The 18,308-nt window shown below is 39.1% G+C and overlaps 1 protein-coding gene across 20 annotated transcripts in view; it reads right to left on the bottom strand.

Moving 5' to 3' along the window:
* Positions 1 to 18,308, bottom strand: part of rimbp2 (RIMS binding protein 2) — an 87,393-nt gene that overhangs the window by 35,924 nt on the left and 33,161 nt on the right. For 19 of the 20 annotated variants that reach the window (XR_001809074.3, XM_017435321.3, XM_025010371.2 and 16 more), the window contains one exon: positions 5,028 to 5,111. The exons of the other annotated variant lie outside the window; for it this stretch is intronic. Coding sequence is in view for 18 of the 19 variants with exons in the window: in XM_017435321.3 (XP_017290810.3) it covers positions 5,028 to 5,111 (84 nt within the window). In the remaining variant the exon portion in view is untranslated. The remainder of the gene's footprint in view (positions 1 to 5,027; positions 5,112 to 18,308) is intronic. 20 annotated transcript variants of the gene reach the window in all.

The following is an 18,308-nucleotide window of genomic DNA, read 5'->3' as shown; positions in this document are numbered from 1 at the left end:
TCATTCTGAAGGACACAAAGTGAGCGAAACAGGAGGAAAACGAAACTCACATTTTAGCGTTAGAAAAACAGCAGAAAAATTCAAGCTTGTTTTTTGATTTACTCATTGGTTCCTGATCGTTATTCTCATTTAAAATCCTTTTTTCCGGGTTTTTGGACGTGACAGCACACGCATAACGATGCAGACAAAAGTGTCTTGAACACAGACAATCAGCTGTGTCTTTGTCCTGCATTGTTGTCGCGTTAACGCTGTAAACAGATCAGTGTAAGTCGTAATCTCTTGGCAAGGCACGTTTGTGTGGAGAGTGTGCGAAGCCCGGCGAAGAAACGAATTCCACGCAGAAAACACTGTGGCCTACATCGAGCTGCCTTCAGCATTATTCAGCTGAAAACTGAGGATTTTCTGCTGAGGCCAGATTTGCTTGAATACCAACGCTAATGTTCATATCAATTGTGCACACAGAGAATGGCGAGTTTAAATAAAACAGAACGGAGAATCCACTGAGCTGACAAATTACTGCTACAACTGACAAAAACGAGACAAAGAAAAATCTTATTGTATTTCATTTATTTTCGATTGGACAGCAGTTTCATGAATGATACACTGCTGGGGAAAAAAGACACCACAAGGGGCAAAGTATCCGAGTTACAGGCTGTTCCTTCTCTCAATGTGCATTTTGTCTATCCTTGTGTGAGTCATTTTGCTCTGACACAGCAGTGTGTTTAAATTTGAAGAGCCTGACAGATGAATCAACCCTGTCATTTAACTCATGAGCAATGCAAACATTTCACCCACTTACGTTCTGTTCACCAGACAGTTCAGGCTGGGTGAGAGCTCCATTTTCTGTCAGTAAACGATGACAGCCAGCTGTCGTGTTCATTTGTTTCCATTTCTTGTTTTTAACCCAAATTATTTGCGTCAAACAGGTAAACAGAGGAGCAGTCATCTGCTTTTTTTTTTTTTCCTTCCACTGATGACCTTTAAATATTATTATTATTGAGTCGTTACATAGTTAGTTTTAAGAACATTTTCAGACCAGAAAGATGACTAATATGTCACTCAAAGACATTCAGCTGTCAGGCGAACACTCTTTAGTCACACCGTGTTGTCGACGCTTCATTTCTTACATAAAGTACAGTCAAAGGGGAAAAGGTCCACCCCCTTTTTCAGTTCTAAAGTTTTTCATATCGAGACACAAGAAAAAGGATCTGGACTGTTCCAGGCTCTAAAATTATTTAAATCTAACCTCACCAGATTTCACCATCTTATTATTTCTTAAACAAAAACAAAGCTAAAATGGAAAAGCTGTATGTGAAAAAACCAAGTCCACCCCTGATGCAACATGCTTGTAGAACCTGCTCTCAGCAGTTGTTTTCTGTGTGCCTCACATCGTTGTGGAGGAGTTTTGCCCCACTCTTATTTCCAATGTTGCTTTCCACAGCTCTCCTAAGGTCCAACCGCAGTATTTCAATCTTGACGGACTGAACCATTGCAACACCTTGATTCTTGACAGATAGCCTCACGTTTTATTCTAAAATGCTTTGATACATAGATGGGCTGTGGTTGACTCAATCACTGTAAGGTGCCCAGGTCCCCTGGCTGCAAAACAGGCCCAAATCATTAGCCCTCCACGGTCGTGCTTGATCGTTGATATGAAGCGTATGTGCTGATGTGCTGTCTGATTTTTACCAAACATGGTACTGTGCATTATGGCCAAACATCCCTAGTTTGGTCTCATTTGTTCAGGCGTCTTGTGGTTCAATCTGCCGAAACTTAGCAAACCTGCAGTAAGTCAGGCTGCTGCATTCTCATTAAACAGAGGAGGCTTCCACACAAACCACAGTTATTCAGACTTTTTCTCATTTTTTTGTCATAAACCTCCTAACTAAAGCATATAGAGTCTGAGATGGAGCTGTTGAGCTTTTTTTTTTTTTTTTTGCAGAATCTGACCTTAGGGTGAGTTCCCTGGGATGTCCACTCCTGGAAAGACTGGCAGGTGTCTTAAATGTTTCTAACTTGAAAATAATCTTTCTCAATGTAGAATATTGAACTCCAAAGTGTGTCTGGACATGACGTTTAACCCTCTTCAAATTGATGGGCACCAAGAGCTGTTTTTCTAGTGTCATTGCTGATGTATTTCCTTCCTGGCATTATATTGCCACATACCTGTATGCTCCATAGCAGCTACCAAACTCCAGCATTTATAGTCGTGGTCACACTGATGATGATCAGCAAATTAAGTGCATTTCATTTGCACTACCTGGCTGCTACTTTCCTTATGCAAGGGTGAACTTAGTTTTTCATAGTTTTTCCACTTTGGCTTAATTTTTGTGAATTAAATAAAGATATAGTGGAATATTTTGTGTGTTTTTGTGGAATTTGTTGTGTGTTTTGTACACTTGAGGTCAGATTTTACCATTTTTCACACTTGGATAAAAAGCAGATTTTTTTCAATTATATTCTGAGATGTAAAACCCTAGAATTGAAAGAGGGTGGACTTCTTTTTCCAGTGGCTATTTGTCTTTATTCATTTTTTATTGATTTCTGCTAGACTGCATCCCTTCAATACTACACAACAGAATTTCTTGTCAGTGCTACACATCATATACATTTGACACAATGTAAAATGTCCTGCCCCCCAAAACAGAAATTTGTTAAAACTCTGTTACTTTGTACAGGCAGTGGCAGAAGCATCTGGTCATGATGTCAACACTTGTACACCTTTGTACACACAGTGCATTTTATGTGTTAAAGAACTTAAAGTTAAACGGGAGAAAATGTCCCACTTTTCAGCCATTTCACTTTGTTTAATCAGTGTTTCAGCACAAGTATCTTTTTAAAAAAACAGTAGTCTTAAAAAAATGCCTGTGTGCTCAAACATGGATTAAATAAAGTGGAATACCTGAACATTTAGATACTTTTCTTGACTTGACGGATACCAATCATGCTCCTGACAGACGGCCTTTACAGAAAACGGCTAAAATCATAAGCTTAGCTTGCCACAGAGGCAGATCTGAGAGCCTAACAGAGCAGGTCCTGTTGAGTCCATCTGCTGTCAGCCCCAGTATTGATCTTCGATTAACACTGATACATATTTAAGCTGTGCTGCCAGAGCTAATGTTCATCTCCATGGTAACAAGCTTTAAATGAGAGCGGAGGCCGATGGTCTGTAGTTAAACATCTGATAACCAGGAAGGTGGAGGTGCCAGATGGCAGTGACAGCGTTCACTCTTATTCATACACTCGCTCTGTGTGTTTATACACACGACAGCTGAACTAAATCACAAGGAGGCGTTAAAAAGTCTGGAATTTCAAACGCTCGGGTAGAAAAGTTAGAGCGTATTGATATATGCTGGCCATGTTTGTGAAATGGACTCCATATGTGCACCGTTTTATCCAACTAAACAAAGAGAAAGATAAGTTGGTTCGGAGCAAACAGCTAGTGACAATACTGTCAACTTGCCAACCTCTCACAGTCTCATTCATTGGACTGCATCTCTATTCTCTAAGCTCGACACGGAGGGACATAAGAGCGTTGCTGCACTATGAGGAGACCAGGCCGTTACTCCTGCTCACCACGCGGGGGGCAGTTTGTCCTTTGGGTAGCTTCCCCCTGGACTTAGCAGGCTGATAATGGGTGAAGAGAGGAACACTGCTGTGAGCAGAGAAGGTCAGTGGAGGTCAGTAAAGAAAACACTCCTAATGGAGGATTTATTTGGGCCAGAGAGCCGCACACAAAGGCAGCGCATCTAGAGGGCTTGGGGCATGAGTAGATGAAATGAAATGATGTAGGACCAAACAGTCCCATTTAAATTCCTACTGAATCCCTACGGCTCCTGTATTTCATAGGAAAAAATCCCCAGCTGCATTACTTTGTGTCTACTTCTCTTTCAAACCCATTTCAGCTTTTCAACCCAAACTTCACCAAGGATTAATAGAACAGAGGAACATTAAGATCTTGTTCTCTTTCAGACTAAAGTGCCATTTATGCTTAACAGTCTGCTCAACCGCATGGCCTCTGCGAAGTATGTTTTCTCATCAGCACCAGTCTGCAAAAATCAAACAAACCCTCCTTTGTGATCAGCTGCAGGCAGGCCTAAATTACAAGTATGCACAAAAATAAAACTCTCATTCAAGAAGTGGTGTAAAAATCTCAGCAGATAAAGAAAACTGTGGGTACAACCACAAGCTGAAGAAAGGAAACTGGATGAACACTTGTTTTAATAAGATAGTGTCTGATACACTATTGTCCACATTTGTCCAGTGTATCACTCAGGAGCTGCAAGGACACGTAAATCATTGATTTCCCAGTGAAAACTCACTTCAGTTTTGATTCTTTCACATAAACAATCATCGAGCCTGTCGCCCTCTATTGAACTGGGGCGAAAAGCTGTAGATAGATGAGTGGAAAATTAAAATCAAATTAAATAAATTACAAAAACACCAAGACAAAATCTGCACAATATTTGTCTTCTTAACACCATTCCACTGTTTTGTGTTGTTTTTTTTCCCCTTCTTCTTTGTACCATTTGTACAAAGTAAAGGCCACTCCAGCTGACAGAATGACATTTCTGGGGCACTGTGAGAAAACGTCCTTCAAGATTTCACAAGTAAAAATGCACGAGTAGAGTAACCTATCTTTGACCCTTCACAGAGCCGATCAAACACACATTTTGCTGTGTATCTCTGGATATTTAAAGGTAGGGTTGTACAGAAAGCCTTGATTTCTTGTGTTCACAAAAGAAGCCAATATTGTGACAATTGAAGGATGTTTGCTTGTCCAAATTATTATCACTGCAAAGTATATCTCTCATTCTCAAATGTATTCCCCTACATTCAGTTGTGATTTTTTTTTTTTTATTCAGTTATTTTTGTTAGCACTCTGAGAACCCAGCTATCACTGCAACTCATTTTCTCAAGGGACAATTGGGTGTGATGATAGCGGGGCAATGCTCTCAGGTAGAAATCAATTTCAGGCTTCATCCTTTCATTCAGTGGCCGGGGGGGTATATTTTTGGAGCACTTACCAAAGTCTGACATGTTTGATTCTTTTTCTTCACCTCTGCCTCGAGTGCTTCACACTCCTTCCTTCTGGTGCTGATCTCAGTCTCCTGGGGAGAGGAAACAAAGCTAAGGACTGCTGCTGTGGCTTTGAAGGAAAGCACGGTTCCTGAGAGGTCATAGAAACTGGGCGGAAATAGAGAAGCATTTGGGTATTTAGGTGTGTGATTCAAAATGTATATGCGTAGGTTTGCATATACAACAGGGAGGTTTACAGAGATTATTTTAAGGACAAAGTATCACAAAATACACTGGTCAGCGGAAAAGTGCCTTAAAGTTAATTAGTTTAAATGGTGAGGTTATGGACTTCCATATGAATAATCTATTGAAAAGATCAGTGAAATGTCTATTTAACAGATTTTTTATTTTTTTTACTGACAGACCCTTTATGTGTAAATAGACAATCTGATACACACAATTCTTTAGAGATTTTACTCTAAATTTGCTAAATTTGCAGCCTACATTAACATATTACTGGCCTGTTAGCATGAGGTTTTACTCAGGCGAATACTTTCTCTTAGTTAAATTAATGCTAACAAGCAAGAAAAGCTAACATGGTGATATGATGTTAGGCTTACTGGTCTGTTAGCATGCTAAAAGTAAGCATGCTAACTTTTTACAATATTGAAAAGCCAGATAACCATTAGTTTTTTATTAACTTCATCCTTGTAATTATTACTAATTTTATCCAATTTCCTAATTGTAATTCTGACTTTTGGTTGAAAACTAAGTTTCAAAGTTTTCCTTTTTTTTTCTTAAAATACACCAACAGTGTAACAAAAAAACAAACAAAAAAAACACAATTCCTTCTCGTTTCGATCATCTATGTTTTGAGGAATGCTAAAACGGTTCAATTCTCCACTCAGCTCTGTAGTTATTGGAAACGCTAAGAAATACTGAAATATCAGCCCTTTCAGAACATCCCATTTCTTAATCAATCTTCACAGGTAAACTTAGCTTAGCATTTTTGTTTTTATTTGCATTCAGCGTGAATTTTCTAAGTTTTCACAGAAGGACAAGCTCTGTTTCCCGCCTGAATAAATATGGACACATTAATCAATTTTATCAAAACCTGAACCTTCTTGTACATGTTGAAAATCTTCTCTGCCAGTTTGTGATAATGAGGTTTTATAAAGCTAACACACGATAATTTCTTTAGGGTTTTTTTTAATGAGTTTGCTTACACTGAGCAGTCGTTTAGCTGAGACGACAGCTGAATTCAGAAAAGAAGCTTAGCTTTCTCCACAATGTGCAATTAGAGCCAAAACATGACTAAAGTCTGCCACAATCCCTGCAGAGGACTTCCTCAGTCTATCAGTGCCATTCAGAGAACAACCTCCCTCAGCTTTCTAATGGTGAGATGGGATATCCCCATTAAACTGCCTGTGTGTTTAGTCCTGATTGAGATTTTTAGTGGGCGTACTTCAGTACACAGACGGCTATTTTTAGCAAGTTTGTATGCGTTGTGTAGTGAAGTTTATCTCAGTTTAAACAAAGATAGAAATGTTGCTATACGTACAACATATAGCACTTAGAGTGTAAATTTTATGGTGGTGTTAAATCACTAATCAGAACCTCTGTTTATCAACAGACCCAGCTTTCTGTTGGTATTAGGAACATGTTTGGTATGGACTGAGAGGAAAATGGCGGTTGGATATTCCAAGATTAGTGTATAGAATTAAACAGGATTTTATCTGTGTCAGTGTGTGCGACCGGTGCACATATACACGCACAGGCAGCACAGCAGCACATGTCCCGGAGCAGCACTAAAATAAGCACCACTGGAGCCACCAGAAGTCCACAGCACACAACACAAGCTGTGTGTAGGAATGCATGAATGTGCACCTCACCACAGCAGTGCTCACAGCTTGATTTGACTTTGGATGCAGAATTTTAGAATCCACTCAAACGGAAGGTATGTTTGCTGCATCCGCTGGCTTTGTGATTCCCATATGCAGGCAATATTTACCAAGACAGTGTGCTGTAAGGTCAGAGAACAGGATGTGCAGAATGAGAGGGGACATCCTTTGGTTATATCAATGACCATGTGGCAGGTCAGCTCAGGCAACTGAAGGTTGGTACAATTACAACTTTGACCCTTTAGTTGTGGTGACTATACAACCCGTGATCCAGCTTAACTGCATCGTGTGTGTGCGTGCATGTTCCCGTCATTTCAAGTTCAAATCATCATATTAAAATAAAGCTGAGGGAACAATGAGGATTTTAGGACAAAACTAGAAAATCTCTAAAGAAATATGCTTAAAATACCAAAATACATCAATTTTCTTCTGTAAATCCCAACAGTAATTTGGGACATACTTTAGTAAGAATCTAAGCTGACAAAATACTGAAGTTTTGATGTATAAACTGTCTAAAACGTGTAAAGAGAGCCAAGATCAAAAGAAATGTTATTGCTGCTGCAAGTGGCTTTTTAGGGTCACCATGGTAACCACGCACTTGTGTCTGTCACTCCCTGGCAGGGAGAGTAGAAAGTAAAGCTCAGACTAAAGACTTCAAGTCATACTGAAAAAAATTCCTGAACTGTGAGTGGCAGAAGCCTCTGGTCATGATGTCAATACTTACGTGTCTAAAAAGTTTTATGAAGACCCTTCATTTCTAGTTTTGATGAGAAAATTCTGGGCCCAAATACAGTGAGAGTCAATGAGAGTAAATGTACATACTCTGCACTCTAAGAAGATTTGAGAGATAACCTAAAGCCCTCTTGCAGTAAAAAGGTGAAAAAAGACAAAAATACCTATGCTTTGATGCATAAACTGAATAAGAAGTGTAAGTTTGAAAATAAGAGTAGATTGGAAAAAAAAAACTGTAAAGGTTAGACAGCTCAAAGGTGAGTGTGTGACATTGTCAGACTCCAAGTTAAACAATGTATGGTAATATCTCAAAAAATAAAAAACACTTAAATTGCGTTTTTCTGAGATCCATTAAAGAAATCAATACACCGGTTAGCTCACGTAATGTCCAACTTTCCACGACTCATTTAAACTTTAAATTATGTTTGCACTGTGAAGTATGTCAGAGCTATAGAGCTCCAAAGAGAGCTCAGTTTGTCTAAATCCCTAAAGCTGCGTATGTGGAAATATTTTGCAGTTTAAGTTCTCGCTGGATGATGGACTGCTACAAAAAGTCACAGCAGACGATTCCCAGTTGAGCCGCAGATTTAATTTTTGTATGTTTTTTTCCTAAGGCTGCAGAAAGAGTAGCAACTTGAAAATTGTGATGGAAATGGAAAACTACAGACTGAATAGGAAAGAGGGCCTTTCAGCATTTGCACCCTGTTAATAACTTTGAATGCAGATTTAAGGTAAAGGACTGGTTGATATAAAAATAACAGTGAAGGTACCTTTTGCAAACCCCAGTGTGTGTTTTCAGTATTTTGCACTGAAAAGAGAGAAAACTCCTGGTGGTTTTACTTTACTGTTTGATATTTCAAAGCCCTACAACTCATTTCCCATCATAAACAAAGAAGTGCAAACATGAATGAAATTTTAAAAAACACTGACGGAGAACTAAATATTGGCCATGCTCGGAGAAATATACTCATGCACAATAAACTGTATGTTAACACTTTGTCTCTTAAATCCTTGTGAGTGAATCATACCAAGCCTCTACAGACAGCTTGCTCTCCCATGTGGGCTGGTATCTAATACGTACAGTTTTCAGAACCAGCCGGTTACTGAGCTGATGAATCTTTCAGACACACACACACACACACACACAGACGCAGACAGACGCTCATGTACTCTCACACATACACAAATATACAAACACAGCACTTGCAGGCTTGCTGAGGCCCATTTGTTGGGAGCACATTTGCCAATGTTCAATTAAAAAACGCTCTGATAAAAGATTCAAATGGCTGCCATTGTGAGTAATGAGTTCTTGTATAAGTGAAGAGGCGTTTACTGCACAGCAGATGAAGATAGATGAGAAAGACCATCCCCTTAGGCTGTGTCTAGCATTTGTGCCTCAGTGGCACTCATGCAAATGCTCTCTGAGAGAGGGGCACCCCAAATAATCTTTAGTCTTTTACTTTTAATATGTTAAGGTCTATGGAGTATTATTTATTTTTTATGTGTTCTATGATTTTCATTTTGCTCTGCTTTGTGTACGTTTGTTGTCTTTGATTCTGTGGCCAATATCTCAACACACTGCCAACAATCTGATACATTCAGCAAATTCTGATGCAACAGAAAACAATTCAGCGCTTAAAAAAACGATCTTGTTTTAAAATTACATTACCACAGACCTTAGTTAACCTCTCACAAAAGGCTTTTTATAACTGCTTAGAAAAGGAAAAATAAAAACCTCTTAGTCTCATTCACATGCTGCTGTAAACAAACATCAGTCTCACTGTTATAATAACAGCCAAGTCAGTAAAATATCTTAGCTGTGGCGAGAATTTATAAAAGGAGGACTAAAATAATAATAAAAAAAACAAACATTAGTCATTTACTTTCATTTTAGATTGTATTCAGCACACAGACTCTTCTCTGTCAGAGTGTTTGTTGCTATTTGTTCCACCGCTGCTACAGTTCTCCTCTTAAACGGAAGGCATCGCTGCTGAGAAAATAATACCGCTGCACAGCAGGAATGGCGCCAGAAGAGGAGTCACAAAAGGCGTAGACTCTTCACACACAAACGCTACTATGCATTTTCAACTTATCTGCTTTACTTTGAAGCAGATGCTTGAAGAAACAAACAGGCTTCTTAAGGATCACTTTTTGGCAGCATGGGATTTTTGTTCACAAGTTTCCTTTTAGCTGCATGCTACAATATCTGTGACAATAGTTCATAATTTCTACTATGACTGTGACAGTTCAGCACAATATATCTGAGCTGAGAGTGAATAAAGTTTCAACCGTGCTTGAGGAAAACAAATAAATACGATCATATAAATTGTAGTTTGTCTGTGTACCTCATTCATTCCCATCAATGCTGAAGTCAATCAGTGTATAAGGATACTGTAGCCCATGTAATATAATCTTGCTAGTGACGTATTTCTACCTATAATACTCTGACTGGATGTTACCTGTGCTTTTCATAAATAAATAAGTTGCAATACAATGACTATTTGAACTGTTTACAAAGTAAAATTTGATCTGGTGATCATCTGACAAATGGGTGTAAATTTTCCACTGCAGGAACAGAGGTTACATAACCTTGAGAGAAGCCTAAACGCACACACACACACACAAGTGATTAAGGCCTACAACTATGACGTTTATGTCTCATATGTACAACAGATGTCACATTTTACTTTATGCCAGACATACTCAGAAACCAGTATGATGTCAGACTTAAGTAGGAGACAAGATTAAGGATTAAATATATTGTAATGCACATCTTTGACATTTTGTAGAGTGTACCGTTTTCTTGCTCCACCTACATCTCTGTTATTTTTTGCTTTTTCTATATTTAATCATTCATATCAGTTGTTCCAATCAAAAAATCCCCAAAGTCTTTTATAATCTCCCCAAATGTTTTGGATTTCTGTGTTTTTTTTTTAATTAAAGTTAAATAAATGTAAACATAAACTTCAGTCACTGCTGTTCTTTGTGTTGCAAGTTAACACATGTTAGAAAACATTCACGCCAAAGAGGGGGTTTTAGACAAGATTATGTCAAGATTAGCAGTGCATACTGTGGCCATTGTAATATGCTTAGTATTAGTATTTAGAGCAAAGCACAACATGATTAAATACAGCTGAAGCTATAAGGCCTGAACACAGGTGTCTTGGTCTTTAGCACCATGGACAGCTCCCCTGACACAACACCAGCATGTGGCTCATGTATGGTCTACTTTAATTATTTCTGCTGCAGCTGACTCTGCTGTGCGTTACTGCAACTCAGCATCTCCATGAGATGAGTTTCACACGCCTTACTATTATTTCTGCAGTGACTAATTGACACAAGAGGCTTTCCCCGTTCTCCTTGCAGTGATCAGCTCTCTGATCTTTCAGAGATGGGAAAGCTGTGTGTATAATCTCTAATGAGCACTGGTAACCTCATTACGCTCTCACTCTCTATCGGCCCTTCTTGCGCTGAAAATGCATGATGGGTATATTGGATACAATATTAACCCTGCCTATAACCGAGCCATTTCGGTTCTGCGCAAACAGGACAGACTTTATATTGAAACGTAAAATTTAAACAGCCACAATGTGATTTATGAGCAAAATGGTTTTTTTCTGGTACAATCTTTCGAGCCAAATGTTTATTCATACTTTATGAAAACTGCAGGCAGACAGAACGCCAACCCAGTGGAGATTTGTTATAACAAAACTGATGGCACACAGTGCATTACCTCTCACTACAGAACATATTGTGGCTTTCCAGGTAGTTCTCAAAATCTGAGTGGCATCCCCTGAGGTAAAAATGTTGCCCTGAGATACTTGTTTCTTACCTTTGTATGTCAATTTTTTGTCACTAGCTTAGCAGCTTCCAGTGAATATACCATGAATAAGGCAAGAGGAAAGACCAAAACATAGAATGTCAGGCTCTCTAATGGAAATGTTACCTTTGTTAGGAAACACTGAAGCAACAGTTTCACCTGCCGTATGACTACACTCCACATTCTGTTGGCTCAGACACGCGGTAATCTAGTCCAGCCCTGTAAGCACTTGTGATTTCAAATCATTTGAAATGGCAGAGTAAGTTACATAACCACTGCAGCTTAGGTCTGTGCTGTGTGCGCAGACACAGATGCTTGCTCTCTGCTGATACTGTACTCGTCTGCTGACTGCAAGTGTCAACCGGCGTGCATATTTGAGTGTGAGCGGATGTGTAATTAGGCCCGGCAAAATGCAGACTGAACAACTATTTATATATTTACAGGGAGAAAAGCAACTCCCAGATGTGAAAAATTACGGACACAAATGTACAAAGGAACAAACACAGGACAGGTGTGATAAGAAGACAAAAACGATTACGATTGAATGAACAAACAAGAGAGAGACAAGTCAAGTCAATTAGGGATATGTATGCAAACCAATAAGAAAGGAATATGGGTGGAGAAGAAAAAATGGAATGCATGCTGGATTTAATGAGAAAGCCTCTGAAATCTGCAGCATTCTGGTAAAATACCTCTGCAAAGCGTCAACTAAAAAGCAAAATAAACACCAAGCAGCAGGGGCACAAGGACCACCCCGCTCCGCTTTCAAGTTCCTTTTCTTCTTTTTTATCATGCTCCAGTTATTTCCCAAAGCAAAAAGAAGAAAATAAATGAAAGTGAAATAATGTGTGGAAGCCAGGGAATAAAAAAAAATGATAGAGACTGAAACAAGGAAAGGAAGGACTCTGCAGCAGGGCTCTATAGTGAAATGATTGATGAAAGGAGAGTGATCCAAATAGAGGAAAAGAGGATAAGCTCTGATCCATAATAAACTGTAAGGTAGCAGGCACACAGCTAATTTGAAATAACAGGCTTAATGTGTAGGAGAGGCTCCAGGGGGAAGACTGTAAACCTGATAATCTCACCACATGAAACACAAAGATGTCAGACGAGACGCGAGCCTTAATGGAAACCAAACAATGACTCATGCATCCACAACAACCTCCCATGGAGTAAAAATAGACGTGGCGCTGAGATATTTATTCATTTCCCAATGACCACTTTGGATCAACACATCCACGTGACATAAATAAAACCATTATTGCATAGAATAAAATAGTTTTATACCCATGTTTAGCTGGAATCATTTGGCTGAGTAAAGGGCCTATGAGAACGTCAGGTGATTGCTGCTGCGCTCGAAGCCCGCCGCTGTTGCCCACTCAGACACAGAGGCTTACTCATGCCCAGCTGGATCTGCTGGCAACATTTCTGGAGACTGTATTTCAGTTCACATGGTAACCTTCCTCTTTCACGACACAGCTGTAAACAGCTTTTAACAAAAGACGGCTCTTTTTGAATATGCCTTTTATTTTCATTGTCGCCTAAGGAAGACTCCACAGAGAGCAGCTCACTCTAAAAACATACATGTTATGTTTTTATGTGAACAGAAAAGAGTCTGACTATTTGCTTCACAAAGATGTAGCAGAGTGTGGCTACTGTTTTCATGAAAGACTCTGAGTTATTGTATTTTTATATTTCTGGTTGACATCACTGCAAAAGCTTGCAAAATTATAGTGAAAATGAGAGTAAATTACTTCTTGTAGAACTACAATATCTACTTTAAAGTGTTCAAATTTCCTGGAGATCTTGCTTTTTATTTTTACCAATCCAACAACATTTTTACAGACTCAAATCTTGCCAGTGGCGTCCCTTTTTTCTGTCGTTTTTGTTTTTTTTGACATGACTACATTCAAAATTTATCTTGTAAGTTCCTCTGCAGCACAAATGGAATCGCGTTATTAAGTTACATAACTGGTCAGCCTTGGAGAGTGTTGGATTTGTCCATTTACTGTTGCTCCTTCAACATGTACTGTCATGACCTCCATTTCTCTCTCTGCCTGCATACACGGTGATGGGCAGCTCTCCTCAGCAGCATTTCCAACCAAAACGTTCCAGCACATTTAGCTATTTTTTTTTGTCTTCAGGAACTAAAAGGATGCTTCAGTCAGTTTGCTGTCTCAGTTCTCATTGTGGTTCAAAGACTCTCAATAACAAGAAAAAATAATCTGCTCACATTTAAAATATTGACCTTTCTTCATTTTATGTATTTAACTGAAATTTGATAGCCTTATTAGAGATGTGTTGGCTAGAAAAACAGAAATGGAAAGCTTGGATTAAAATTACCAGGCTAATTAAATGATTAACATGATTAATTTTATTCTGTAATATATTAGATATTACTTTAAGCATAAACCCTTTCGTTTAGGTTTTATATTAAGAAATAATTTGATATTTTTCCCAAGTGTTTTTGACTGCCAGTGTCTCCCCGCCCTCATTTGTCCTGGGGTCCCTCACGTCTGCAGCCCACTGAGCCAGAGGCCAACAGAGTATCCCACAAACCTGCCATGATCAAATTAATTCTCCATGAACCAGGCTGTCTGTGTCTCTGCACACTTGGGCCCCCGACCAGATAAGCTGATTATAACACAATAAATTACATGCAGTCCTGTTTGTTCCAATCCAGTGTTATCCTGATGTCCCTGGTAATACACAATCATTGACCTGTTAAATGTCAAGGTAGACTAAGATGGATAATTACAAGATCTATGCAGAACAATTACTCAGCTCAAAACCGACTCTGCGCTTAAATTGTACTGTTTATCATCAGCTTTAGCAATGATCTTCAATTAGTTCATCTGCATCTGAAATGTATGAAATAACCCAGATGGCACAAGGACTCCTTTCTTCCACCCACTGAGAGAATGGAAGTCATAGATATCGTTTGTGCAACAGACTGAACTGTGATTTTATAGTCTGTGTAACGCTCAAAAATACAGAATGTCAGCGTAAAAACTTAAATGATAAATCTGCACTCCTGCTTCTCAGACAGTGAGGATCGGGCTGTCACCAGCTGAGGTGGCTCGGCTCCTGCTTTGATCCTGTGCCAGAGCCACAGACATATGCCGCTCTATCCTGCAGGGAGGGGAAATTCTGGATGCAGAGAACAGGTCGTCAATGCATTTCCGTTCATTAGGCTCATTTCAACAGCTGGTGAGTGGTTCATTTGCTCTGGAAATTACAGAACCAAACCAACACCTTTTTTATTTTAACTTAAAATTACTGACACGGCAGAATCAGTTCTGTTTTTGTGCACTTGAGATTAAATTTGAAAACATAACCTGGTAAAGACCAGATCATTCTTATTATGTCTTGAGAGGTAAAATCCTAGAACTGAAAGAGACTCCCTCCCCACCCCCCACCCCACCAATGCTGTATGCTGCCTGTTGCAGAGGATCATTTGAACTGATAAAAATGAGGAGACATACTTGGCTTTTGGCCTCAGCAAAGCCAGACGGACTCTGATGTGTTGAGATTTCACATTAGCTTGTGCAGGAGGAGATCTCATGTCCAGTAATGAGAGACAGGTGGCGCTCAGAAGGAGATAAAGAGTAAGGTTATCGCGCCACAAGAGTCTGGCACAGTCGCAGGTGAAGCAGACGCTTTTTTTCCCTCCCAACAGGGGGCTAAGCTCTAACCATTCCTGCCAGTTTGCAGGGCACTCAATTACTGGTCAGCTGAGAGCAGTAAGAGCAGGAAATGTGTGAGAGTGCGTGTGCAAGGTTGTGTGTAAGAGCACCAACAGTACACAAAGTTGTTTCATGACGCCATCAAGTTAAATTAAATGAAGATGCAACGTATTAGACTCTGCACTATTTCTAGGTTGTAATCAGACTAAATTCAATTTGAGGCACTGTCTTTTTGAGTAGTATGGCTTTACCTCAAGATCTCTGCTGTTAACTGTGGGGAAACATGGCATCGTGACACAAGGAAAGAAAATAAGGCAAAGAGGTGTTTTCTAAAATTCAAGCTATAATTACAGCTAGACCAAAACAACACGGCACTCCTAAAACAAAAAGTGGATTCACTGAATTTAAACTGAGACCAACAAGACCAAGCAACTTAGAGGTGGTGGCTGGAAAAATTCAAACTTGAGAATAAAAGATTAAAAATGAGCTTCCAGTAAAGCAGACATATTGATGACAAAGTGTTTTAAAGTACAGTGAAATAGTGAAAAGAATGTAAAACTTCATATCAGCAACATTTTTTTGAAAAATATGCTCCACCTTGGAGTCTTTGTTGCGCTGAAAAGAAAAGACGGCCACAAACAAATGACTGTAATTAATGGACTTTTCTTTATAGCCATGCAAACTGAGTATTATAGAACAAATTAAACATATTTCTTTCAAATAAAATAAAATTAAAACTGCTCATTCTTTCAGCGGATACCTCAAATTAATAACATGAAGACTGAATTAGTTTCAGAATGCTGCTTATCCAACACCAGATGAAAAATTTATTTTGATATAAATTTGGCACATTTGTAGTCTCACGTGAATCCCAAAAAACCCTGATTTTCACACGTGATATTTTCGTCAAAAACTGAGTTGGAGCTAAAATTAGGCCGATGACAGAGAAGAGCTCACTCATTATGAAGTGACTCAGTCCTGCATTAGCATATAAACAAGGGGCTGCAGCTACACCAGGCTCGGTTGTCAATATGTTTGCTGGTCCTCATCCAGAGACGATCTGTCAGGACTTTGATTTCTTTGCACGGAGAGGAGGATAAACAGCAGAAAAACAATCCTGCAAGCAGTCGAGCACTGAGTTCTCTGTCTCTGTCACTATAGAGGACAATTTAAGTGTTTTGCAAGACAAGAATGCTCTGATTTTGGAGTAATTTTAGAAGGTTTCAAACCATCAAAGTTACTGAAATCGCAGGCTAAATAATTTGTTTACATGTTTTTGCTCCTTTCAGATATTTTTTTGAGCGTTAGATTAAAGTGTCAAGAAAATACACCCGCCGTTTTCCTCAGTCCCACTGTGTGCACTAAAAGACATTCTCCGTTTAATAATTCACGAGTCCTTCTGAAAACATGGTTTTTACATTTTTTGGAGTGTCCTCTAAAATACTAACAAAACGCTTTACAAATTTTTGTAGATCAGGGAGTTGGATCTACTGATCCGGTCATGGGCAACAATCAAGATGTCATCTAACCAGATCAGCGCCGGACAAATAAATGCAGAGAAGTCTCCACCTGAACGAGTTGTGTCCACGTATCTTCTCTTGCTGACTTTGAGCGTTTAAGTCTGATTATTTGGCTCATTACGTAAAGCACTCTTCACATTTTTTTTTTTTTTTTACTTTGACTCACAACAACTTCACCCTCTCTGTGTTCCAGGACCTCTTGATCAGCCTTATTGACACTGACGTTCATTCGGCTGGCTAAGTTTCTCCTGCTTAGGCCAGCCTGAAGCAGATCAGTGTCTGCGTTCAGTCAATTGTGCAGACGGGTGATGATGTCCAGTTTTTTAGCAGTGGTTGAGTATTGCTCAGCTTAAGGCAAGAACATGAACATTTTCCCTTCTGCAGAAGAACAAATAAATAGATCAATATGACAAGCAATAAAAAAAAATGAAGTTAAAAAAAAAGAAATTTGTGTGTATGTGTGAGATAACTAAATAATTTGTCCATCCAGTGTTTGTTTTTCTAATATTATGCTCAGCATAACATATTGAGATATGTGGCTGTAAGAAAATAGCACAACATTTTTATCTGATACTCTGGCTTACATAGCATGATCTCCAGTAACACCAGGTTGCCACAGATTTACTGGTCATGTCAAAATAGTTTGTAGCACGAGCATTGCAACTTTGAAACACCATACATTGAAATGACAAAAGTTACATATCAGTGGCTCAACAATAAAGTTACATAACCTTGTGCTAAACTATAAAAATGTTCTGTTTGCACTGCCACAGTATTGGGGCTAACTTGTGCTTTTTACTGTATGTATAATAAACATTGCTATTGCTTGTCATTCTTATTTATCTCAGAGCTGCGTACCAGTGATGTATATTTTTGGATTCTTGGCTTACGTACCACGCAAATACAACATTCACAATATCATTTCAATGTTGGCGTATATGTGGTATAAGTGTACAACATCTACATGGTGTTTTTTCAGTAATAATTGGCATACAGCGATCACATGATGTGTATCTATTTAAGACCCACATTTTCTACTCGTCATTCAGTCCACAAACAGGAACCTGGATAAATTTGTTGCGGGTTTAGACAAAGTGTCAAACTGAGATATGCCACAGTAGAGCAACGCACAGCACTAGCAAGAAGACGACCAGAAGATGGTGGGTGAGACCACGGCTACAAGCTGAAAGAAGACCACATTCCACCAATTAAAACTGCGTTGTGAAAGAATGCGCAACAAGAGGCTGGTGAACACCACAGATACGCCGCAGCAGCGTCGCACGTAAGAATAAAAGGACCACAACAATGAAAACAATTAAATGATTACACCACGCATACACTGTGGTACTCAGTAACTTTCCCACTCTCAAACCTAATACCTCCTCAATATACCAGATGGGAACGCACCCTGAAGACATGACAGGACTTAAAACCTTTTACAAAATATTCAAAAAAAGTTAAAAAACAAAAACAACTGGACTTCTATTCTGTAGCTGAAGACGTTTCACTTCTCATCCGAGGAGCTTTCTCAATTCAGAAATAGAGAGTGTGGAGTTGAGCTTTTAGAGCTGAGATGTGATGTAAGCTGGATTGCTTGCAAATTGTTCTCACTCTCCTAACAATGGAGGCT

Source organism: Kryptolebias marmoratus, linkage group LG1 (assembly GCF_001649575.2).
Source record: "Kryptolebias marmoratus isolate JLee-2015 linkage group LG1, ASM164957v2, whole genome shotgun sequence".
Taxonomy (NCBI): domain Eukaryota; kingdom Metazoa; phylum Chordata; class Actinopteri; order Cyprinodontiformes; family Rivulidae; genus Kryptolebias; species Kryptolebias marmoratus.
This window is presented reverse-complemented; position numbering and strand designations above follow the sequence as displayed.